Source organism: Terrapene carolina, unplaced genomic scaffold (assembly GCF_002925995.2).
Source record: "Terrapene carolina triunguis isolate 2854851 unplaced genomic scaffold, T_m_triunguis-2.0 Scaffold58, whole genome shotgun sequence".
NCBI lineage: Eukaryota > Metazoa > Chordata > Testudines > Emydidae > Terrapene > Terrapene triunguis.
In genome coordinates, this window is record NW_020664409.1 from 75,417,763 (window position 1) to 75,443,665 (window position 25,903).

Sequence of the window (25,903 nt, forward strand, 5' to 3'; positions counted from 1 at the left end):
AATAGTTCAGAAGGCTTGGCTTTGTATTCTAGAATTAAAGTGTATATTTATTTATGATAAATACTTACCAAACAAGAGACATAGGTTCAAGTCTAGGGGCCTGGGTGCAGATGATCTGCACAGAACTTCACACCATGTTTGTGTACATTCGAAGGTGACTCAAAGCTCACCTTTGTGATTCTGTAGCTTCTGAGCAGGATCAGTTCCCTTGTATCAAGTTACAGTAACCATAGGACTGCTCTAATTTATGCTGGCTGCAAAGACTTGAAGGAGCCAAATTTATAACAAAGAATGTGCTTGGCAAAAAGGCACCATGGCTATGTTCCTATCCTCTAGGGACCCTCCTTTTTCCATATTACACCAGCAGAAAGGGAAAGGAGTGATATAAGAGCACCTACACTAGCTATATGTAGGGCCCTACCAAATTCCCGGCCATGAAAAACGTGTCATGGACCATGAAATCTAGTCTCCCCCCATGAAATGTGGTCTTTTGTATGCTTTTACCCTATACTATACAGATTTCACAGGGGAGACTAGCGTTTCTCAGATTGGGTATCCTGACCCAAAAGGGAGTTGCAGGGGGTCGCAAGGTTATTTTAGGGGGGTCACAGTATTGCCACCCTTACTTCTGCACTGCCTTCAGAGCTGGGCGGCCGGAGAGTGGTGGCTGTTGGCTGGGTGTCCAGCTCTGAAGGCAGTGCCCCACCAGCAGCAGCACAGAAGTAACGGTGGCAATACCATACCATGCCATCCTTACTTCTGTGCTGCTGCTGGCGGTGGCTCTGCCTTCAGAGCTGGGCTCCTGGCCAGCAGCCACCGCTCTCCAGCTGCCCAGCTCTGAAGGCAGCGCCGCCACCAGCAGCAGCACAGAAGTAAGGGTAGCAGTACCACAATCCCTCCACAACTCCTTTTTGAATCAGGATCCCTACAATTACAACACCATGAAATTTCAGATTTAAATAGCTGACATCATGAAATTTACAATTTAAAAAATCCTATGACCGTGAAATTAAACAAAATGGATCGTGAATTTGGTAGGACCCTAGCTATATGCCACTGGGAGATCACCCTTACACTGAGGTGAAACTTCCTGGACCAGTTAAATTGGCTTTAGGGCTAGATTACACTGATGATGAAGTGTAAAGCAGCCACTGTGCAATGCAAAATCTGATCTTAGGTCTCTCACTTAGGCACTCTCACTCTACACTTAAAATTGATACCGGCAAGCTATGTCCGTCAAGAATGTGAAAAAGCCAAGTCCCCTTGTGACATCTATGCCAACAACCCCCACACCCCAGTTCCTCTCCACCATGTAGACATAGCTGTGCCAACAAAAGAGGGCTTCGGTCTGCCTAGCTAATGTCATTCAAAGAGGTGGTGTTCCTATACTGGCAGAACTCCTTGTTCTGTTGGCATATGCTGTGTCTACATTAGACAGCTATGCAAGCATAGCTATGCTGGCATAGGCTCTGTAGCGTAGACACAGTTTTAGACAGGAAGAGATGGCAGGAGGCATTACCTCACAAATATATTACTACCTGAGCAAGAGCTACATTAAAGCACAAATCTTTTTCCTAACATCCAGCCTGAATAGCAGATAAAGGAGAGAAAATAGGAAGGCACCTTCCCCCAAGCCTATAGAGCAACTGCAGTGCTGCTGTGATAAGGCTACATCAGTCTACTGGCTGAGGTAGCCGTGCACTCTTGTGATGAACCTACCTCCTTACTGAATGAGGGAGGCAACCTAGTGACAGAGGATGTGGAAAAAGCTAATGTACTCAATGATTTTTTTGCCTCTGTCTTCACGAACAAGGTCAGCTCCCAGACTGCTGCACTGGGCAGCACAGTATGGGGAGAAGGTGACCAGCCCTCTGTGGAGAAAGAAGTGGTTCGGGACTATTTAGAAAAACTGGACAAGCACAAGTCCATGGGGCCAGATACGCTGCATCTGAGGGTGCTAAAGGAGTTGGCGAATGTGATTGCAGAGCCATTGGCCATTATCTTTGAAAACTCATGGTGATCGCGGGAGGTCCCGGATGACTGGAAAAAGGCTAATGTAGTGCCCATCTTTAAAAAAGGGAAGAAGGAGGATCCGGGGAACTACAGGCCAGTCAGCCTCACGTCAGTCCCTGGAAAAATCATGGAGCAGGTCCCCAAGGAATCAATTCTGAAGCACTTAGAGGAGAGGAAAGTGATCAGGAACAGTCAGCATGGATTCAACAAGGGCAAGTCATGCCTGACTAACCTAATTGCCTTCTATGATGAGATAACTGGCTCTGTGGATGAGGGGAAAGCAGTGGATGTGTTATTCCTTGACTTTAGCAAAGCTTTTGATACAGTCTCCCACAGTATTCTTGCCGGCAAGTTAAAGAAGTATGGGCTGGATGAATGGACTATAAGGTGGATAGAAAGCTGCCTAGATCGTCAGGCTCAACGGGTAGTGATCAACGGCTCCATGTCTAGTTGGCAGCCGGTTTCAAGTGGAGTGCCCCAAGGGTCGGTCCTGGGGCTGGTTTTGTTCAATATCTGCATTAATGATCTGGAGGATGGCGTGGACTGCACTCTCAGCAAGTTTGCAGATGACACTAAACTGGGAGGAGTGGTAGATACGCTGGATGGTAGGGATAGGATACAGAGGCACCTAGACAAATTAGAGGATTGGGCCAAAAGAAACCTGATGAGGTTCAACAAGGACAAGTGCAGAGTCCTGCACTTAGGACGGAAGAATCCCATTCACTGTTACAGACTAGGGACCGAATGGCTAGGAAGCAGTTCTGCAGAAAAGGACCTAGGGGTTACAGTGGACGAGAAGCTGGATATGAGTCAACAGTGTGCCCTTGTTGCCAAGAAGGCTAACGGCATTTTGGGCTGTATAAGTAGGGGCATTGCCAGCAGATCGAGGGACGTGATCATTCCCCTCTATTCGACATTGGTGAGGCCTCATCTGGAGTACTGTGTCCAGTTTTGGGCCCCACACTACAAGAAGGATGTGGAGAAATTGGAAAGAGTCCAACGGAGGGCAAAAAAAATGATTAGGGGGCTGGAGCACATGACTTATGAAGAGAGGCTGAGGGAACTGGGATTGTTTAGTCTGCAGAAGAGAAGAATGACGGGGGATTTGATAGCTGCTTTCAACTACCTGAAAGGGGGTTCCAAAGAGGGTGGATCTAGACTGTTCTCAGTGGTACCTGATGACAGAACAAGGAGTAATGGTCTCAAGTTGCAGCGAGGGAGGTTTAGGTTGGATATTAGGAAAAACGTTTTCACTAGGAGGGTGGTGAAGCACTGGAATGGGTGGTGGTGGAATCTCCTTCCTTAGAGGTTTTTAAGGTCAGTCTTGACAAAGCCCTGGCTGGGATGATTTAGTTGGGAATTGGTCCTGCTTTGAGCAGGGGGTTGGACTAGATGACCTCCTGAGGTCCCTTCCAACCCTGATATTCTATGATTCTATGAAATGGGTATCAGAGGATCCACATAGCAACAGACTCCCTGCCGCAAGTGGCACTGAGCTCCTTGCCAGATGTGCAGCCCCCCAGGAATTTTGCCACAACTCCTGGTGCACCAGTTCTGTTTCCAGGGGAGCATCTGCAGTCTTGGAAGAGGGTACAGTAAGTTGTAAAAAGATATCTGAGGGGTTGTTTGATAATCATGGTGAAACAAAGAACGTCTGCAGGGAGAGGAGAGATGACAAAAGAGGGAGCAAAGAAGTATGTTCATGATGATCCATGTTTCAATCTTGCTGTTTACTTTAATCACCTGCTTCTATTTTGGAATGTGCAGTCCTATTTTCTTCTGCTGCATGCTCTGGGGAATGCTATATTTAAGAGGTGAGATTTCCAGTGGACATTTCCATTTTCCCTGAAAAATGCAATTGACATGGGAGATCATGTTGGTAGAGGAGAGAGAGAGAAAGTTAGTTCTAAATCCTCAAAGGTATCTAGGCACCTAATTTACAATGATTTTAATGGGAGTTTAGGTGCCAAATCCATTTGAAGATCTGGGCCAGAGTCCTTGAAATAGCTCGGGTCAAGCCTATTAACAGCTTTGAAGAATAGTATGAGAATATTACATTAGATTTGGTATTCAATGGATAACCAAGGTAGTATCTGGAGCTCTGATGTACTCATTCCACCCTGTAAGGCTGAATGACACAGACTTGCACTGAAATAACAATCTCAGTTTTAATTCACACCTTTTGTTATTATGGTGGAAGACTCTGTGTTTTGGAATAAGAATATCCTATTTTGATTTTTGCGTAATTTGTTATTTTATCAATTTAAGAGAATGGAACAAAGACACTCTTCAAATAGGGTCAGCTAACATGATTTTAAAACACACCTTTTTATCCCCTAGAATCTAGATCTAGACAAATCTATTTCCCAGAACTATGCTGTTATCATCAGTGATGCTACCACTTGGTGGTGCCACAGTGTTGCTTTTAGATAGCTCTGGTCCTTAAGTTCAATCAGTTATATTTTGGAATTTAGCCTTGACCTGAGTTCTTGCAATGTTTTCCTGCATATGCTAGTTTATTATAATAGTACTAATACCTAGCTCTTATATAAAGTGGACTCCATTTATAAGAATCACTAATATAAGAATCAACCGCATATAGTCATCAAAACCAGTGGGACAAAAATCATTCTTATACTAATAAAATATTCCGTTTGTAAGAATCAACCAGTTATAAGAATCAAATCATCCAGGACAGATGTGATTCTTATAAAAAGAGTACACTGTAGTTTGTGTTACATTGTTATTGCCTGAATGGTAACCTCAGATTCAAAGAAAATACTTTGCTCAAGTAATTACATTGTTTATTTTGAATTTAAAATATTTGTGTCAATTCTGCAAGTTAATAATGATTCACAAATTCCACCATTGTTGGCTGATCATTTTCACATATAGGGCCCAATTCTGCCACCTTTAATCTGACAGAGTAGCACCTTAATCAATGGAACTACTCACATAGTAAGGTCCTACTCATCATGTTAAGGGTGACTGAATTGAGTCTATAATGAACACTATAGTATTCATATCAAAGCCTTTCATTAGATGTGCACAGTGTATCCTAAAGCACCCAGGGACTATATACCGCCAAGCTTTCTCATTTTCAATTAAACCAATATTTACTCTTAAAAGCTTACCAAAACTATGTTAAATAGTTACTGGTAAAAAGCCCCATTTTTCTGCTTGTGATCACCATGAACTCTCTCGGCAATCTGTAAATTAAAGTAAATTACAGATAATGAAGCAGCACTTGGCTGCCAGTCTATAGAGTTGGTAACATGGAGCAAGATATTTGACAAAAAAAACCTGCCAGAACTTTTATTGCCAATAAATATTTGCAAATGAAAGATTTTTTGTATTCACAATATAAGAGCAGAGACATCAGTATTTCAATGTCATCTGAGCTGTAATTACACTATTAAAATAAATGAAAAGTTTATATTTGTATTATGCCCTCTTTTCTTGACTACTGATGTATCCAATGCATTTTTAATAAAAACATGATGAGATGACTGCCGGTAGGATGTGATGACTTTAGTTATGAAAACCATTGATAAATAAAGATACAGATGGAAACAGTGGGCCAAATTAATCTGTGGTGTAACCTCACTGACTTCAGAAGAATTTCATCAAAAATAATCTGGCCCATAGACAGTGGAAAGCAATTGGCTTTGGAAGCATAGGAAAGCCAGGAGTTAGGATCTGAAGGTTAAAATTCTGTAGGAACTCAACACCTGAGGGCCAGATTTTTCAAGCGTCTAGCACTCACAACTGGGGTCAGATTTTCAAAAACTCAATTTAGGCACAATAATAAGGGCCAGATTTTCAAAAGAGTTTAGCATCTGATATGATCACCTTGTTTGAAAATTTGGCTGATTGTGGGTGCTGAGTCCTGTTGAAAATCTGGCACTTAGTAATTAATTAGATGGCCCACTAACTGAAAACATATAGATAATGTTACTTTTAAACCAAAAAAGCATCATGCACAAATACATTAAGGTGTAAAGAAACCCACCCCAACACTTAAAACAGAGCTGCTGATCTAACCCTTAAAAATAATGATGGTCTAGAGTGTTTCTCACAAAATTCAAGAGATTTAGATGTATCCATTATTGCTTTCAAAAGTACAGTGTGAAATGATTAAGAACATAAGAATGGCCATACTGGGTCAGATCAAAGGTCCATCTAGCCCAGTATCCTATCTTCTGACAGTGGTTAATGCCAGGTGCCCCAGAGGAAATGAACAGATCAGGTAATCATCAAGTGATCCATCCCCTGTCGCCCATTCCTAGCTTCTGGCAAACAGAGGCTAGGGACACCATCTTTGAACCCTGTTATAATCTTGGCCTTCACAACATCCTCTGGCAAAGAGTTCCACAGGTTGACTGTGTGTTGTTTGAAGAAATACTTCCTTTTGTTTGTTTTAAACCTGCTGCCTAATAATTTCATTTGGTGACCCCTAGTTCATATGTTATGAGGAGTAAATAACTCTTCCTTATTTACTTTCTCCACACCAGTCATGATTTTATAGACTTCCATCATATACCCCCTTAGTTGTCTCTTTTCCAAGCTGAAAAGTTCCAATCTTATTAATCTCTTTTCATACGGAAGCTGTTCCATACCCCTCCTATTTTTGTTGCCCTTTTCTGAACCTTTTCCAATTCCAATATATCTTTTTGAGATGGGGTGATCACATCTGCACGCAGTATTCAAGATGAAAAATTAATCAAGCAAAGCCTGATTTGTAATTTTATTCTACAATTACAACCTTTTCCCAAGGTCCTGTCTATACACCAAATTCAGCTAGGGTGGGGGACATGGTTACTACAGTGACTTTGCACAGGTGTAAATAACTACACGAGATGCAAGGCAGTGGAGAATCAAGCTCTACACGCAAAACTCCCACTGTAGTTATGCTGAGCTCTATGTGTGCTTGTGTCTGAAAGCAGAATTTGGCCTACTGTCTTTAAGATTATCAACAGAATAGAATACACGGAACTACTAAAAAAAAAATTCTTAAAATCTGTGAGGTAGTGACTGTGAAGTAGTGACTTCCCTGTTCTTCAAGTTGTGCCATCTCTTCCTCATTCAAATGGAGTTTGACAAGTTGCAAACTGAAATAGAGATTACAAGTACAGTACTGTTAACTCACTAATATACATATATTCTTTGCAGCATGATGGGCAATGCTGATCTCTAGCCACCTGCCAGCATAATATACAAACTGGTACTCCCCATACTGGCAATCTCACCATGTCATTCATTCAGGCACAAAAATTCTTCATAATGAAGAGTGATGGTAGATAAGAACTTTTGATTTGAGTTGAATTTATCTGGAGAGGAGATATTACTGACAGACTAGACATAGCCCACTTTACTTCAGCAAAAATTATTTTTGCAGTTTTTGAAACAAAGGCAATTTAACATTTAAGGCCAAGCTCTGTCCTCAAAATCAATGGGAATTATATGCTCACAATCAGGGGCAGCAGCCAGTTAGCAAAGATTGTGGCAGGAGGAGGAGCAATGGAAGAGTCCCTCCAAAAAGTAGGGATACCTCCTGGCCCCCACAACAGACGGGAGGGGCTGCAGGGCACTGCGCTGCCCTCTCGAGCAAGCAATGGGCTATTGGGGTGGCCCACCCTGTCAATGTGTAACTCAATGCTAGCCCCTCCCAGCGGGAGCGTAGGCTCCAAGGCACCTCGGGAAGAAAATGCTTTAGTGGCTCGTGGTCACGCCCCCCGCACCAGCCGGGGCTCGCTGGCCCTAGTAGCATGGGGCAGACGGCAGCCAGCGCTCTCAGTGCCACGTGTAGCTGGTGACGCGCTGCGCTCCGCCCCGCGGGGGGGGGGGAGGGCAGACTGACAGCTCCAGGGAGGGAGCGGGGGGGAGAGAGTAACAGCGCACGCGTCCGTAGCTCTCCTCTAGAGACCGGAGGAGGGTGCACGCGCCACTCCCCCACCTCTACGTCACCCTGCGTCCCGCCGGACGTTGCGCGGCGCCGTCCGCCGACGTTGAGCGGAGCCTGAGAGGTGACGTTGCACTCGAGCCGGGGGCGGGGATCGAGCGAGGCGCCGCGGAGCTGAACGGGCCGCTCCCAGCGACTCCGTCCTGCCCTCAGCCGCAGCGGGCGGCCCGGCTGCGGGTCCCGGCTCTGCCCGCGCGGGCCCGGCGGCGGGAGATGCGCTCGGCTTGAGCACCCGCCCCGCGCTCGGTTTCGGCCCCTCCCGGGTGGGAGCAGCGATGGCGGCGCGGAGCTGGCAGGAGGCGCTGGCCCAGCAGGCCGAGGAGGTGTCGGCCCGGGTGCGGGACGCGCTGTCGGTCGGGCTGGGCCTGCTGCGCACAGAGCTGGGTCTGGAGCTGGGCCTCGAGCCGCAGGGCCTCCCGAGCTGGCTCGTGCTGCTCGCCACGGCCGCCCTGGGGCTGCTGCTGCTGCTGGGGCTGCTCTGGGCCGTGGCTTGCGCAACGGGCTCCCGCGGGAAGCAGCCCCGGAGCCTGCCTGGCCGGGAAGAAGAAGATGAGGCGGTAGGCCTGGGCCTGACAGGCGGCGGTGGCGGCCCCAACAAGGCGGCTCCGGCCGCGTTGCTACTGCTGAAGGCTGAGGAGCAGAAGAAACGGAACAAGAAGAGACTTGCGGAGAAAGGGGCGGCCAGGGTGAGCGAAGGGGCGGGGGGCCGGGGGCTCACTGACGGGGGAGGGCACGAGGGGGCCGGGGGCTCACTGACGGGGGGGCGCGAGGAGGCTGGGGGCTCACTGACGGGGGGGGGGCGCGAGGGAGGAGGACTGGCTTCACAGTTGCATTTGGAGATGGAAAGAAGCACGGTCCTTAATTTAAACAGTTTGTTTCAGATTAAAGTAAAACTGCCACAACATTCTTGTTTTAGACGTTTTATTTATAACGAGAGTTTGAAAAACTTACCATAGTGCTTCAAGGTGGACGCTGGTGTGAGAGAGGGCTGCTGGTGAAGTCCAGGGGCAAGTAGTCCTAGTGCTGTAGGTTTCCCAAGGTAGCTGCAGGGTGAAACTCATGTGGTATTTGCATGTTGCTCTGGCTTATGAATAGCTCATGTGAGACTGCCCGTTTCTTTTCAATTGCTTTGCTACTTGGAAAGCTTTGAGTAGCAGTAAATGCATTGAAGCTTTTTGCGGGGAGATGGGACAGCATTGGTTCATCTTTAGAAATCTTTCTAAGAAACCCTGAGGTCTTGAGATTTAATTACCTTTTAATTTAATAAAGCTTTAACTCTAAAGAAGTTAGAAGTTTACCACCTTCACTCAACAAGTTTAGGTTTTTTTTAAAGTTTATTACAGAGTCCAGACAAGTGAACAGGTACTATAAACTGTAGCAATAAGTAACAGACTTTGAGATAAACGTGACAACTCAAGATTTTGCATGTCTCATTGAAAAGATGGAGCGAAATCGATAATCCATAGAGGAACACACTGTAATAATCTAAAAGCTATTTCTAAATGAGAGAGACTTGGTGGGTATGATAAGTGCACTAAGGATAATCTCAAGTAAGTAAAGCTGTTTCTTAAGAAACCACTTTAAAATTCCATTGCATTGCAGGATTCCATTGCATTTTTTTCTGTCTTTAAATATCACAATGTGCAGACAACTGTCTGTTTTTGATATTGTAGCATAGCTGTAGTCATGTCCATCCCAGGATATTAGAGTGACAAAGAGGATGAGGTAATATCTTTTATTGGACCAACTTCTGTTGGCGAGAAAGACAAGTTTTCAAGTCACACATAGTTCTTCAGGTCTGGGAAAGGTACTCGGAGTTTCACAGGTAAATGCAAGGTAGAACAGATTGGTATAAATAGGTAGCTCATATTCTAAGGGACCATTCAAGGTAGAGTGGCCAGTTAACATCTCAGTTATAGGACAAAAAGATGTGGTTAGTGGGTTACGGATTGTTCTAATAAGCCATTAATCCAGTGCGTCTGTTCAATCCATGATTTTTAGTGTCTAACAGAGTTATGAATTTAAGTTCCCAGGCTCGTCTTGTGAAAGTATTGTGCAGATTTCCCTTGAGGATGAGGACTGATAAGTCAAACATGGAGTGATTGCTTTGTGAAAAGGCAATTTTTGTCTATCGTAATTTTTCTGTGCAAGTTCATTTGAGAGCATCGTGATTATCTGGATTCACCTATGTAATTGTTGGGGCATTTAGTGCACTGGATGAAGTATACAACATGTTGTGATAGGCATGTGTAGAATCCATGGATCTTGAAAGATACCACAAGGACACCTTGGTTTTTTTTGCTGATACAGACTAACACGGCTACCACTGAAACTTGAAAGGTGCGTTGATCATTGTAGCAGTGGAGATACATCTTCAGGTTTTGCATCTCTTGTTATGGAAAGGTCTGGTGCTGCTTTGAGTTGGTGTGTCCTGGTTTGTGGGAGCTTGCTTCTGATGATGTTGGAGGACGTGCGGGGGGGGATTGTCTGAAGGTCAGAAGTGGAGGTTCAGTAAAGATTTCCTTCAGGATGCGGTCCCCATCAAGTTTGGGTTGTAGTTTGATGATACACCATATGGGTTCCAGTTTGAGGTGGTAGGTGACAACGAGGGGTGTGTGGTTGGAGGAGGCTTTATTTCTGTATTGAAGCAAGTTCTCTTCGGGTATTGGGGTGGTCCGTTCCTTGAAGCGATCTACTTCTCTGGTGGAGCGTCCTTGTTTCGTGAAGGCAATTTTAAGTGAGTTAAGGTGTATCTTAAATCTTTCCCAGACCTGAAGAAGAACTTTCTGGGGCTTGAAAGCTTCTGTCACAAACAGAAGTTAGTCCAATAAAAGGTATTACCTCATCCATCTAGTTTTTTATATTGCTTGCTTTGCTGTACTTTCACTTAGTAAGCAAACTAATCCCATGCATCAAGTTACTGCACACCCTTCTAAAGCTCTTTCTTTCTTGTCAGAGATTTGGGTCCTAGACAGGTTGGTCTGTAGCTTTCTGTTTTGGCTAAATAGTTTTAATACTGTTTTGCCAAAATAGGATGGAAGAAAGTGGAATGTATGTCATTTGGCCTGTTATAACCTTGCCTTTCAGTTGCCTCTCATATTATAAGATCTAAATAAGTGAGAGTTTAACTGATGATCTGCAAAGTGGGGAAAAAACTGGGCTTATACCTTTTTCTGGTTCTTTGCTATGTGAAGAAGAATGGCTAAGTGGGTATTCCTCCTTTTTTTTAAATTAGAAATTAAGATCTTCACTCCTGGAAAACTCTATGGTGACCAAGAACCAGTGAAATTATCTTTTAAGAATCCAGAGAGTGAAAGCTTTGAAATTGGAAGGGGGGGGTATTATTCAGACTGTTTAAAACTTTGATTAATTACCATTTTAGAGAGAGGGTATATTTGTTAAAAATTCAAAATCCTGCTTATTCAGTGAACACACACACATCTGAGTCCTCCACGATGTCCCCCAGCAATCAGGAAAAAATAGACTTGACATTCTTTATGTATCTAAGAAAAAGAAAAGCAAAAATAATTAACAAATGCTTGAGGCCTTTTTCATCAAGGAAACAAAAGGGACAAAGCCCTCTTACTAACTCAAACACACACCCGTCCACCAAAGTATTTGAATTTTTAATAGGTGTATTGTCTTCTATTATTTTTTAACTCCCCATGAACACAAATTCTCTTGTTAAAGAAAATGCACATACTGGATCCATAAATATATATATACACAATGATACATATCATTAACTATGCTGTTCCAGTTAACCCTATTTCTCATGAAAAAAAATTAGCAGGATCTGTCCCAGTAGTTTAATCCTTCCAGTGTTGCCAAATTTTAAATAGGGTTAAATATTTTTAACTGTAGTATCATTTTTAAAATAAATTGTGATCAAAATATGAATACAACACTATGTATATATATTTGAATGACATGAAAACTACCAATGTCTTGTTAAAATATATATAATTTAGTAATCTATTTAATTACTGAGCTTTCACCATGGCAGGTAACCTACAACTTTCATGTATTACTGCATGCAGGGCTTGAAAAATTTACCTGGCACTTACCACCCGTACGTAGGGTAAAGAACACCACTACAGCTATACCCCTTGCAACTTAAGGGAATAAAAAGATTGTGTACTGCTTGCCAGTATGTTAGTCAAATAATATTCAATCTAAAGTTTTTAATATAAATTAATGTTAGTTAGTCAAATAGCCAAAAACTATTTAGTGAATATATTTGATTGTAAGAGTAGTAATCTCTGGTAACACATTTACAAAGGTCCAGACTTCCTAGCCATAGATTGATTCAAAAGATGGGGATAGCTCATTGTTTGGAGTCCCCATCCAATGGAGAAATCAATTTCTGCCTCTGCCAGGTGCTTGAAAGAGGAATCTATAGGGATTATTTATCTCCTCATAAGACATTTTTTTTCCCACCTCCAATCCCAGAGCCTCCTGGCTCCTACAAGGTTTCTCTTCTCCTCCTCCCTGCCCTCCCCCCGCCGGAGCTTCTGGTAGTTGGTGTCCCCTCGGGAGGGTGAGGATGATGCTGGTCTCTGGTTTTTGTTCACTCCCCCCCTTGAATTTGGACCCTGGGTGGGACTCAAAAGGCAACCCATCAACTTCATTGTCTTTATTAGTTTAAAAACAATAATAGGGAACCACTGTTCTATGCTATGGAAAGTGTTATGGGTTCTTTGTAAGTATACTGTAACATAGCAGATTTTGATACTTTTTACTATTTAAATAAAGGATCAAACAAAGTAATCTTTCGTAACTGAGGTTGGATCAACTCCTAGTCTTGTTCTAAAATAATCAATTTGAGACTTAGAAAAGGTTCCACAATTTGAAAACTTAATTGTTATGATACAGGGCTGAGTTTGAGTTTTATTAGTAAACTGTCTCATAACAGAAATAAATTTAAAAAAAAAAGTTTTCAGGATGTATTTAAATGTGAAATATTACAACTATTATTTTTAAAGATAATTTGAACCGAAAATTACACCTTTCCATTTGTAGTTAAGGATGTACACTTCTAGTAACATTTGTTTCAGATCATTTTTTTAAAAATCCTGAAGTTCCCTAAAATTGTTCCTCTTCCTTTGTTTTCAACTGACAGCTGAAGGCAGGATAGCATAGTCTTTAAGCCACCGCAAGAGAGAATAGCACTTTTCACCCAAGTCACTTCAGAGCCCACAAAAAAATGCACTGTCAACAGTTGTCACCACATCCTGTGTGCAGAAAGTGTGTGTTCACCTTTGGACGTTAAATCAGTTACAAGAGACAGCAGTTCTATATTTTTGGCTTTCAAAATAGGCAGTGCATAACAAATGAAATCTGAAGAATATATATCTGCTAAGTCAAGTCACTGAGGAGGCAGGTCTACACTTAAGCTACAACAGTGCAGCTGCAGTGCTTTAGTGAATATGCTACTATACTGATGGGAGAACTCCCATCAGCATGGTTAATCCACCTCCACAGGAGGCAGTAGTTTTGTCAATGGGAAAAACTCTCCCATCAACATAGTGCTGTTCACACCAGTGGTTAGGACTGCATCGATCAGAAGTGTGGATTTTCACAACCCGAATGACGCAGTTATATCAATGTAAGTTTTTAATGCAGACCTGGCCTTAGAATAGTTATGAAGGCAGTGTAATAGCTAGATATACTGGGTGCTAATAAGTAGCTCTTCCATCTAACAAATGTTTCTTGTTGAATTTGTCAGCAAGTATTAAAGTAGTATACCCTTTAACATACAGTTTGACCTGTTCTGAAATTAAAGGCAACAACTTTAGTTCTAGTGCTTGAGATTAATATTAAACATGATTTTTAATTCTTAGTTAAAATTGTATCCTGTAAAAGAAAATACAAACTCAGTCAAGAGTATGTTTGGTACTATCAAATAAAAATGAAGATGCAGCTCCTATCCCATGGAGATGAATTTAAATACAATGCCATGCAGACTAAACATATCATGGAAACATAACTTAAATGATACATCGGCAGGAGATGAAATCTTCATAAGAATGGCCATATTGGGTTAGACCAATGGTTCATCTAGCCCAGTATCTTGTCTTCTGACAGTGGCCAATGCCAGATGCTTCAAAGAGAATGAAAAGACCAAGGCAATCAGTGATCCATCTCCTGTTGTCCAGTCACAGCATCAGGCAGTCAAAGGCTTAGAGACACCCAGAGCATGGGGTTGCGTTCCTGACCATCTTGACTAATAGCCATTGATGGATCTGTCCTCCATGAACTTATCTCATTATTATAGTTTTGGCCTTCACAACATCCCCTGGCAAGCAGTTCCACAGGTTGACTGTTGTGTGAAGTACTTCCTTTTGTTTGTTTTAAACCTTCATGCCCCTTTTTTCTCTCTCTGTGCTCCAGAGGTGGGAGAAGGAGGTTGATGTAGGCTAATAATTGTAATAAGTCTCTGGGTCTAAATGACAGCAAGAATGTCCTTTATTACTACTTTGTACTAATACAGCACTTAGGAACTAACAGTCTGATTGAAGACTGTCAGAAGAGTGGGGAAGAGGTGAGGGGTATTGCAGAAATATTTTAAATAAAAGTGTAGAGGTCTTTATTTCGGAGTGGTTTTTAAAAAAAAAAATCCAGATTTAAGTGGAGCATGGCAAATTACAGATTTTTTTTTTTTTAATTCAATAAGAAAAAAAAAAAAAAAAAAAAAAAAAAAAAAAAATTCAGGTTGAACCAAATCCAAAAAATTTGAGCATGTCAAAAAGGTAGACACAAAACTAGTTTCAAGTCAAAGAAAACATTTGGGTCAACAAAAACAAAAAAAAATTTCCACCTAAAAGCAAATTAATAAAAGACTAGATTCCTAAACTGGCTGGAAGCAAGAAGTGGTGTCACCTTATAACCTTTAGCACAGTGGTTAGGGAAATCACTTGTGAGCTGGGGTTCAGTTCTTCCCTCTGTCTGATGTGGACAAGAGATTTGAATTTGCAGGCAAGGGCTAGCCGTTCGGCCATGGATTATTCTGGTATAGGTCTCTGCTTCTCAAGTTGAGCTGTTCCACTTTGCATAAAATACTTGAATAGTCACCAGGCCAGAGAGTGAGATTCCTATAGCCTAGTGATTAGGGTACTTGCCTGGGAGGTGAGAGACCCAAGTTCACGAGCCTATTCCAATGACTGTTTAATTATGTATACACAGTGGAACAACTTCAACAGGAAAGCTTGAGAGAGACCCACTCCAGAATATCCCATAGCCTGGTCACTGGGGCACTCTCCTGTAAGGTGGGAGATCCAAATTTAAATCCCTTCTCCATATGAATGTGACAAAAAGGATAATTAAAACCCAGGTCTCTCACATCCCAGGTGAGTGCCATAACCAGTAGGCCTAAAGTTATATGTGCACCTCCTTCTCCTCCTACCATCTTGTGAATGGTTCATGAGGGGCCCTCCTTCATCAACTGGCTGAAATGATTTATTTGGTGAATTTGAGTCACATTTGGAGAATGGTTTGGGGTTGACCAAAACTGCTTTTTTTTAGTGACTGTCTAAAATTTCACCCAGTTTAAGATTTTTAATAGCGTGCATATCCATGTGTGTGTATGTGTGGTTTGTTTGTTTTTAATTTAAATAGGTAACCCACTACATTTGCAACTTGTAGTTTTAAGAACTTGGTATCTGACAAAGTTGATGCTTTGAAAAGTAGTCCCTGGTTTGAGGGGAAAACACTTCTCCATTTTCGCGCGCGCTCTCTCTCCCCCTCCCCTTCCTCCCTCCCCCAGTACATTTGGCAAAACAGAATTGTGGCTGGCACTACAGAGATTTAACTGGAAGGTAGTTTGCTGTACTTATGCAGTTACTTATGCAATTATTGCATTACAGTGAGATACTGCAGAGGACACCTTACTCCAATTGTGAGTACTTGTGCAGTTGCTCACATGGATACTGCATATACACCGCTACCTCGATATAACGCCGCCTGATATAACATGAATTCAGATATAACGCGGTAAAGCAGTGCTCCGAGGGGGCGGGGCTGCGCACTCCGGTGGATCAAAGCAAGTTCAATACAACGCAGTAAGATTTTTTGGCTCCCGAGAACAGCGTTATATCGAGGTAGAGGTGTACTTCTGTGTCTATTCATGTGAGAAAGCAAATGCACATGCCCATTCACTTACGTGTATTAAAGTAATTGCTATCAATATACACAATCCTAAACCTCATCAGGAAGAATTTTTTTTAAAATTGTAATGTTTAGCAAAACTTATTTGGAATCCAAGCTACAGTTGTTTAAATCAGACCTAAAGTTCCTGAAAATTTTTTTGATACATATTTTTTTCTCTAGGAGCAATTATATATTTAATACTCCTCAATATAAAGATTGATAAAATACTTCCAGTGTCCTCTACTTTATTTCATGTTTGTTTACATTAAAAATAGTAAAGCTGTGTAACATTCCACTACATAATTGGTTACAGTTTGGTAAGTCATGGCTTTCCTTCACTGGTGATGATTCTTAATCTGCTTGTTTACAATATGCAAGACAGTTGCTATTCAACAGACTAGCTGTAGAAACTACTAGTCTGATTTTTATCCAGCTGCATTTAGCATATTTACTAGTTCATGTACTTGTTTCTGAACTTCATACAGTATGTACAACCACAGCAGCAGTCTTCTGAAATTTTGAAAATAAGCTTTGAAAATGTTTCATATAAAACTAAATTGCTTTACATTGAAAGGTAATTAAGCTAGCATTTAGGTTCTTTCCCCATAATGCATAGAACTATAGTTGGCTTCAAAGAAAACCTCTCATACTGTCTTTGTAATCATGTAACTTACATTCTGTGATTTGCTTCACCTGCCCTCTCAGATTTAATCTGATTTTAAATTTTTGATTACATATGCAGCCTAATGGACGGCCTGTTATTGAAGGGTCTGAGGATGAAATAATTCAGACGGTTCGAAGAGAAAATCTGAAGCAGCCACTGGATGCAGAAAAGAAAAATGAGAAGGTCATTTATGGCTTTGAAACTATAGTAAACTTCCTGATGAGATTAATTTTTATATATTTGTATTATGTGAAGACTTTAACCAGTTCCATTATGTATAAGAGAATAAAAGACAATCCCTGCCCTGAAGAGCTCTTATCCAATTTAAATTATTTTACAAAAATAGTAAATTTTTCAACTGCTAATTTTTTTATTTTTTTTGAAAGATAGCTTTAAAGATACTAACATCCTACATCAGGAATTAAATGTTTGCACTTCCTTTTAAAACAAAGAAATTTAAAATACTGAATAGCAGCTCCTGTACGTGATAAGGCCAAATCAGTATTCAATTGTGTGTACTCTCTGTAGGTGCTCAAAAGGTGATCAGTGTAATCTTTCAAATAACTTACAATAATTGTATCATCTAACAGCTGAGGGCGTGCTGTTTTAAGGCCAAATCCTACACTTTTAAACTCTTCTCTTGAATGGGAGTTGTTGACTTAAGGGCTTCGGGATCTGGCCTTTAGGTGGTGGTGACGTCCTTAATTTTTGAAGACAATTATGGAACCTTGAAGTCTGATTTTTGGCAATAAATAAAGGAGAAATTTTTTTTAGCTTTTGTTATAAAATTGATTACATGCATATTCTGTTACTGACTTAGTTGGCTAAACTTACATCTTCTGTTAAAGCTTTGCTATACATTTTTAAATAGAACATCAGATTGCATTTAAATTTGTCATTTCCTACACATTGAGGACTACCTTCTCATTTCTTCCAGATTTAACGTGTACCATAAACCACTGAGCAAATATACCCTCAGTTCACCAGACAACTTTTATTTATCTGATTAAAATAGGCATATGACCAAAACTGACTTTATCTTGGCTCTTTTGCTCACAACTTTATATAATTGAAAATACAGGTTACATCTGCTGGTTTAAATTATAATATGTCAAGTAAATTGCTGTGCAGCGATTTCCTGATTTGAAAATGATTGTCACATTGGTTTTGGTTCTAGCTCTAATAAAAGTGTACTCACTCATACAGGGAATTTTTAAAATCTTTCTGTGATAGACGACAAAGTGATTAGGCTAAAAACTGTTCTCATGATACTGTTGGGGATTCATTGTGTACTAGTAGAAGATATATTCTGTAAATAGCGTAAACGGTTAACTGTAACTATTACTGAAAAGTTGTTGAATGTAGGAAACAATTTGATTAAAAAAAACCCAAATATTTGGTCCTGATTTATTTCCCAACTGTTAATGGTCTTATAGCTTGAGTGAGTAAATAAGTTATTGGAAATTCTTGTAGTATTAGTTAGTTCTGCATTTGAATAACAAGATATGTTCCAGTGTTAGATGGAAGCCTGAATTCTAACGTATATCCTAGGTGTTTGTATTTGGAAGTAAAAATAACATTTTTTTAAGCGAAGAAACAAACATATTTCTCTCTCGCTGCTAATTTTTCTCCTTCCCTCCCTGACGAAACAATACCAAGCCTAAACTGCAGTTCCAAGTAATTCTATGCCACTAAATGGCTGTTTTTATTAGAGTAATGTAGTCAGATCATTTTGGGGAAATATAAGGAGCGAATCTAGTAGGATGCCTTGAAGTAAATCAGGGCGATTTTAAATCATGATTTAAATCACAAAGTGAAAAGCCTTGATTATTTAAATACATTTTAATCAATTTTCCCATTTGTACTTCTGTTACTTTCCAAGAGAGGTGTATTATTACTGGTTAAAATAACCATTAAAACATGTTGGTTTACAACTAAATAGAGCCTTTACACAAGATTTGGTACATCTTTTTGCTACCTAGGGGGTATGTATAAGTATATATAAGTATATATGCCTTAGTGAAAGGGACTGGAGCTTAGGTTCCTACTCACCTAAGTCTACTGAAAATGAGAAGACAGCCTCCTAAATTACTGTTCTTCATATTTTTCAGACTAGTAGATCTCATCTCTCCCTCCTCATTTTTATTCATAGACTGGAAGAGACAAGTTTTCCTGCTTTTTCAACTCTCAATTGATTTATCAACTTTGAATGGATTAGTCCAAATGAAGAAAATACTATTTTTTTTGCCTGCAGAAGAGGGGACCATGCTGTCAAAAACTGGTTTCGCATGTCAACAAACTCTTGTTCCAGGTGCTTAGCTAGTGACTTCCACCAATTCAGTGGTGTGACTTTCTTTAAAACATCAGCAAACGTGTACTGCTTGAATGGTTCACCTTCCAGCCCTGAAATGTATTATGGTTGGCATGACTGATAGGTAATTTAGATGTCCATGTCATACCAGCATCTTCTTCAGAAGTTAGGCATCTACTTGGTACTTTGGGTTGAGAATATTAGCAAAACAATGAAGTGTAGTAAGTGCTTGATCCATCTGTTTCTTTACTTCTTGCAATTTAATTTTGTTGTTGGGTATTTCTTGCTTCAATGCCTCAGTTATTTCCAAATTTCAACAGCTTCAGCAATACAGCAGCAATCTTTCTACAGTTTGCCAAATAATATGGAAATAAGTTTCTGTATATTCAGCATATCTTATACATTTCCCTTTAGACTGATTAGGACCACTTTGGCTGTTATAGGTCCATCTATTTTGTCATGATTCTCTTTGCAAATTATCATCAGAATAGACCAGTTCTTAATAAATGGCTCAGAACAGTCAACCACTGAATTCAAGTGCATATCTTGGGTAGAATTAGTTTGGATCCTTCTTCTCTCTTCAATGAAACTGAAGCAAAGTGGTTGTTACAGAAGTATTTTGCAATTTCAATGTTTTCCTTTATTCCTGGAGTTGTATTTTAGTCAAATGAGCATTGAATCCATGTGTTATAAGTTTTCAGGTTATCTTCATTTTCTTCTGGATTTCTTCTCATCTTTGCTACATTTGCAGCTTGTAATAAGTTTAGGCCTTAATGTATTTTGTAGTAAATTCATATTTCATTTTAAACAGGTTTATTTTTAAAAAAGAAACACTTATAATTTAAATAAAACCTAAAACATCTTATTTAAATTAAAAGAAAATAGATTTTGGAGTGGATAAAAATATGAAGTCTAGGTGTAAATTGGTGCCCTTCAGTGTTGACTAAAAACAGCTCCAAGCCTCTTTTTCAACTTAGGATAGTTAGAAAGCTATGTTAGTCACTCTGGGAAATCACCCTCTTTCCATACATGCATTGCATTGTTAATAGCTTGAGTGCACTGAGTAGAATCTCCCAAGGCCCTGTGAGAGTGCTCTTTCTTTGTTCGGCTTAGAGGAGGAGTAAACTGATGACTACAAGTTAAGTGTTTTTTTCCATATCTAAAAATTACTTGGCGTACATTGAGTTTTTTTGTATTGGTGCTCCTCTTGTGTTTCTGCGATTCTTTGCTGTCTTTCTCTTCAGGGGCCATGAGCCTCACTTATTCCTTGAAGATGGTGACAGTTTTCTGCTTGTCATCTCCAGTATGGTCTTGTACTGAAGATGCATGTGTACTGTCTGCAATTTGGCCACTTCCCTCTTCATTCTTCATCTCTGCCTTGTTCAGTTACACAAGAGCAAAAAATAAGTGATTCAAATTAATTTGCCATACATGTCTGCCATCCACTGGAAAGTGGCAAACTAGAGCAAATGGAAAGTTCCTTAAAGCTCCTTCATAGCTAGTTTTATTTGCAAAAAAGCATGCATCATCTTGAATCAGTACTTTCTTATGCTGGGGAAGGAAAGCTTATTTTTACATTCTTTATTTTCCTCTGTATAGAGGCCCACACATCTGCCTGATTTAAAGTTTTTTTGCTAGTCTGCCAAGTTCTTAATGTATCGTTCAGCTGATGGCAGAGCGAAGATTGGCAGCCTTCTGTGCAGCAGAAGGTGATCATTTAGAATGAATAGAACTCCTATTTCATACAGTCATCTTGCACCTCTTGACTGTTTTAGTCAGTGATATAATTGAGATGGTGACTGATGTTAGAAACCTTGACTGAGCTTGGCAGGTCGTGGAAAAAGTAGATATGTACCATGTTCCAGTAATTGATATTAGGAAAGCAAAGATGATCAACTTTAAGTTCTGATTTATTTATTAAATCCTTGTTTACAGCAACATAAATTCCCTATTTGTAAGACTCTATAAAAACATTTAATGTGAGCTTTTCATAGAAAAGCTGGATGTTAAATTTGGATGTTTAATACTCTAATCAGTTTTTTAAAATTTAATGGTCAGAATTTGTATGCAAGTTATTCTTGTGACTATGTAGGCCTTTTTATTTAGTTATTAATGTCTGTCATTTGACTTTTCATGCTGTATTTTGAAGGTGATGGGTCAAGCAGAGGGGCAGTTGGGTTTGTGCCCTCTTTTTTGGAGGTGTGGGGGGATGATAAAGAGATGGAATGAGGGGGCTGTTAAAGCAAAGCGGAAAAAAGCCTTTTTAAAAAAGTGTTTAGGTCCTTTTTTGCCTGGAAGATTTTGATGTCTGGAGAACTTCTGAAATAATAACCTCACAAGAGCCAACAGTGGAAGTTGAGCAGTTATGGGGAATTGGTTTGTAGTCTGTTTACTCCTTTTTTTTTTTTTTGGAACACCTATTACTTGGTGCTCACTAGAACTGGCCAGTCAGAGTTTTTCAACTGCCCTTTTTTATCATTAGTTATATGCTTTCTTATAAAATAGTAGTTTAGTTTAAGAATATGTACATTATTTTCAGTTTTATAGGAACTGTTTCCCTAACTCAGCTGGGTTATTTTTCTCTATACCTAATTTAGTTTACTTTTAGTTTACTACGCTAGCAAATGCAGGGAAAAATAAATGTTTGAAACTTACCCTTATTCTTTTGCTGGGGGAGAGAAGTTATGGAGAGGAGTCAGTAGCCCTCCCATACTCAGTGCTTGGTGGCCGGTTACTGAACAAGTGATCCTTCTGCCTTATAGTTAAGGCTTCGTTTTACTCACAGGTATTTTTAGTAAACGTCATGGACAGGTCACGGTCAGTAAACAAAAATTCATGGCCCGTGACTTGTCCATGACTTCTACTATATACCCCTGACTAAATCTTGGGGAGGGAACAACCTGGCGGCCCGGGACCCCCACTGGTGCTGGGGGGGGGGCGGCGCACGGCCCCCCGGGACCCCCGCTGGTGCTGGGGGGGGGGCAGCTACATACCTGGCTCCGCGCCTCCGTCTAGGAGCTGAGCAAGGGGGATGTTGCAGCTTCCAAAGAACCCCCTAGGTAAGTGCCGCCCAGAGCCTGCCTCACCCCGTACCATGCTGCAACCCCCTCCCACACCCAAATTCCTGCTGCTGCTGCTGCTTGGGGGTGGGGGGGGGGGCGTGGTGGCCCGAGACTGCCCCAGGAATGGCCAGTGGGCCTGGCACCGGGACTGCTTTAGCTGCCCCGGGCCAGGCGCACCAACTGCTGCAGAAATCAGAGGTCGCGGAAAGTCACTGAATCTGTGACTTCCGTGATCTCCATGACAAACTTACAGCCTTTCTTATAGTTAGACTTGGCAGGACTCTATTTAAATCCACAGATGTCAGTTAATGTCAATTGCAGCTTACACTGAAATGGATGAAGAAAAAATCCATCAGTAACAGTTGGTGTGAGTGCAGTTCTCCCTGCCCCCTTGCCTAGTGCCAGCAGGGATCAGGTGTCAGCAGCCATGCAGGGAGCCCGGCAGTCACAGGAGCGAGGGAGCCAGGGCCATGACAGTGGAGCTACTGAGGGTTCCTGGTATGGCTAGGGACACTGGATCCCTGCCACCGCAAGGTGAGGGGGAAGGCTCTGGCGCTAGCAGAGCAGAGACCCCGGCCATGGTTGCCAAGAGGAGGAGGAGCCTCTGGCTGTGTGGAGGCCACCTTGCTGCTGAATGGCTCCTGCCCAGGGACGGAGCCATTCTGTAGCAGGATGGCCTTCCCCGGGGAAGGGGGCTCTTCCTCCTTGCAGTCCTGGCAAGTGTTCTCTACTCTGCTGCGCCAGAGCCTTCCCCACACCTTGTGCCTGCAGGGATTGGGTGTCTCTGGTACTGCAGCAGCATAGAGAACCTTCTGCATGTCTACTGTCACATCCCTGCTCTCACCAGCTGGGACTGCCAAGCGTCCCTTCTCTGTTCCACCAGGACTGTAGCTTTTCTTGAGCCTGACCTCTGCAGAGATTGGGTGTCATTGGCCCTGTGACAGTGCAGAGAGCCCTCTACAGCCCCACTGTCATGGGAGTGAGGGAGAGGCCATGACAGAAGGGCTGCAGAGGGCTCCTTGCATGTCCACAGGGCCAGTGACAGCTGGTCCCTATAGGCCCAGGGTGTGGGGGCAGTTGTAGTCCTGGCAGAGCAGAGCAAAGACCTCTAGCCAGAACTGCAAAGAGGAAGAAGAGTCCCCAACCATGGAGTCTCTCTTCTGGCCCACCGGGACCAGCAGCCTCCCCTGCACCTTGTTCCTGCAGGGATCAAGTGTCACCAGCCCTATGGCAATGGAGGGAGCCCTCTACAGCTCTGCTATCACGGCCCTGCTCACTCACTTCTCAGCCAGAAGTGAGAGAGCCATCCCCAGGCAGGAACTATACAGCAGTGAGGTGATCCCTCCTTGCAGGCCTGACTAGGGGTCTGTTCTTCCAGCCAGGACTGCAGCCTCCCCTGCACCTCACACTCAGGTGTCTTGGGCCTCTCGGCCGCGCTGAGAGCCCTCTGTACCCCACTGTCAATGCTGTCCTAACCCCAATACTACTCTCCTTAATTTTCCACAACTATAAAAATAAAAATTATTAAAAATTGAAAAATCGATGATGTTGAAATTGCAAAAAATAAACATCTAATTCTGCCAAGCCTATATACAATTTACTTTCTGGACCCATTATGTCTTTGCTCTGATAACAGTGAAAGTTTAGGGCTTCCCTGGTGCAATGCATCAGTTAACTCAAGGTACTTCTTTGCATAGATTTATATAGTTTGAGGCCAGAAGGGACCATTCGTGATGTAATTTGACTTCTGTATATCACAGGCCATAAAATTTCATCCAGTTTACCTGTGTTGAGCCAAATAGTTTATTTAGCTAACGCATGTTCCAGAAAGTCTCAATTTGAAGACCCCAAAAGATGAAGAATGTTGTTTGTACAGGGTTTACTCCTGGGGGAATTCTGAGCCACTGCACAATGCAGAATTTTGCAGAAATTAATATGTGCGCAGAATTTCCTTTCCCCCACAGAAATGGGATGCAATGCTGTTGGTCACCAATAGGGGCTGCTGGACCCCACAGAACCCAGCTTGCACATAGAAGACACTGCTGGTGGGAGGGAGAGGGAGCAAGAGCATTCCTGGCAGCTGCAGTTCCCATCATGTCCTGAGGGAAGGAGACACTGTGCAGGAAACTCCATATAAGCCTGAGACCAAACATCAGACTTTTTCCCTCTGGATCCCTGGGCTCTGGGGGGAAGGGGATGTGTGTATCTGGGCAAGGGGGGGGCCTGTGGCTGGACTCTATGGGGAGGGGGTTTGGGCGTATTGGCTGGGGGAGCATCGTGGCTGGGCTCTGGGGGGGAGGAGTTGTGGGTCTATGGCCCCCGGCTGGGCTCTGGGAGGGGAGGAGGCAGAGAAACAGGAACTGGGTTGTCATAGAGGTTTCTTTAACTCTACTCCTGGGGAATTTTTGTGCGTATCTGTATTGTTACAGACATACTTGCTGACAGATATTTTGAAATAAATTACCAAAATAATTGAAACTGGTGTGATTATATAGTGTTATTTTGAAAAATAAAATTTGCAGAATTTTAAAATATTGTGCGCAGAATTTTTATTTTTTTGCTGCAGAATGACCCCAGGAGTAAGTGTTTAAAAATTTGTGCCTGCTTTATAATATGAATTTGTCTGGCTTCAGCTTCCAGCAGTTGGTTCGTGTTATGCATTTCTCTATGTGATTACAGAGCCCTTTAGTATTTGGCATTTTTTCCCAGTGAAAGTACTTAGACATAATCAAATGACCTCCGTCTTCTTTTGACAAACTAAACAGACTGTGCTCTTTAAGTCTCTAACTGTAAAGCATTTTCTCCAGCCCTTGAATCATTCTGCATTGTCCAATTTTTCAACGTCTTTTTAAAAACGTGGACAGCAGACCTGCACACTGTATTCCAGTATGTCTCACTAATGCCATATACAGAAGTAAAATCACTTTTCTACTTCTACTTACTATTCCCCCGTGTGTTTATCTGAGGAATGTGTTAGACCTTTTTGTCAGTGTTGCACTGGGAGCCCATTATGCATTGCTTATGCACTATGACCCCTAAATCATTGTGTTCCAGGATACGGTCCCCCATTTTGTAGGTATGGCATGCAGTCCTTGTTCTTAGATGTAAAACTTTGCATTTGACTGTATTAAAATGCATTTTATTTTAATGAGTCCAGCCTATCAAACAATCCAGATTGCTCTGTATGACTGGCCTGTCATCACTTGCTGATCCTCCAGTCTTTGGCAGATTTTGTCAGCAATGGTTTTTTTTTTTTTTTTTTTTTGTGTGGGTGGGTTTTCTCTATTTTAATATTAAAAAAAAAAAAAAAAGCAAAAAAACCATTCCCTTTTCTCCCCCCTTCCCCCCCCCCCCCCACTTTTCATACTGAAGAAATGTTTCCTAAACACCACTACTTTGGCACTAATCAATAGGTTAATATTGCAAAGTATGTCTTCCATTTCTAATCTGTAAATATCTTTTAATTCTTACAACTTTTTATAACTATTTTCTTAATACCTGTAATAGAAACGTTTAGTCTCTTTAATAACATAAAACTGAATTATTGCTTTTTTAATTTTAGTCAAAAAAGAATAAGAAGAAATCAAAGGGAGATGCTAAAACAGTTCAGGACCTGTCACGTCTCGATGGAAAAGAAGCAGATGAAGGTACTAAGAACAGCATTGATAAGGCAATGCGTGAGACTTTTTAGCCTACATGCTATCTAAGATTAACTTGTTTAAACATATAACAAAATTAACTAG

General features: G+C 41.6%; 1 protein-coding gene across 2 annotated transcripts in view; it reads left to right on the forward strand.

Moving 5' to 3' along the window:
• Window positions 1-8,030: 8,030 nt before the first annotated feature.
• Window positions 8,031-25,903, forward strand: part of MTDH (metadherin) — a 51,826-nt gene continuing 33,953 nt past the window's right edge. For both annotated transcript variants that reach the window (XM_024204826.3, XM_029913606.1), the window contains exons 1-3: window positions 8,031-8,661; window positions 16,866-16,970; window positions 25,723-25,807. In XM_024204826.3, coding sequence (XP_024060594.2) covers window positions 8,251-8,661; window positions 16,866-16,970; window positions 25,723-25,807 — 601 coding nt within the window. In that variant the 5' untranslated portion in view covers window positions 8,031-8,250. The remainder of the gene's footprint in view (window positions 8,662-16,865; window positions 16,971-25,722; window positions 25,808-25,903) is intronic.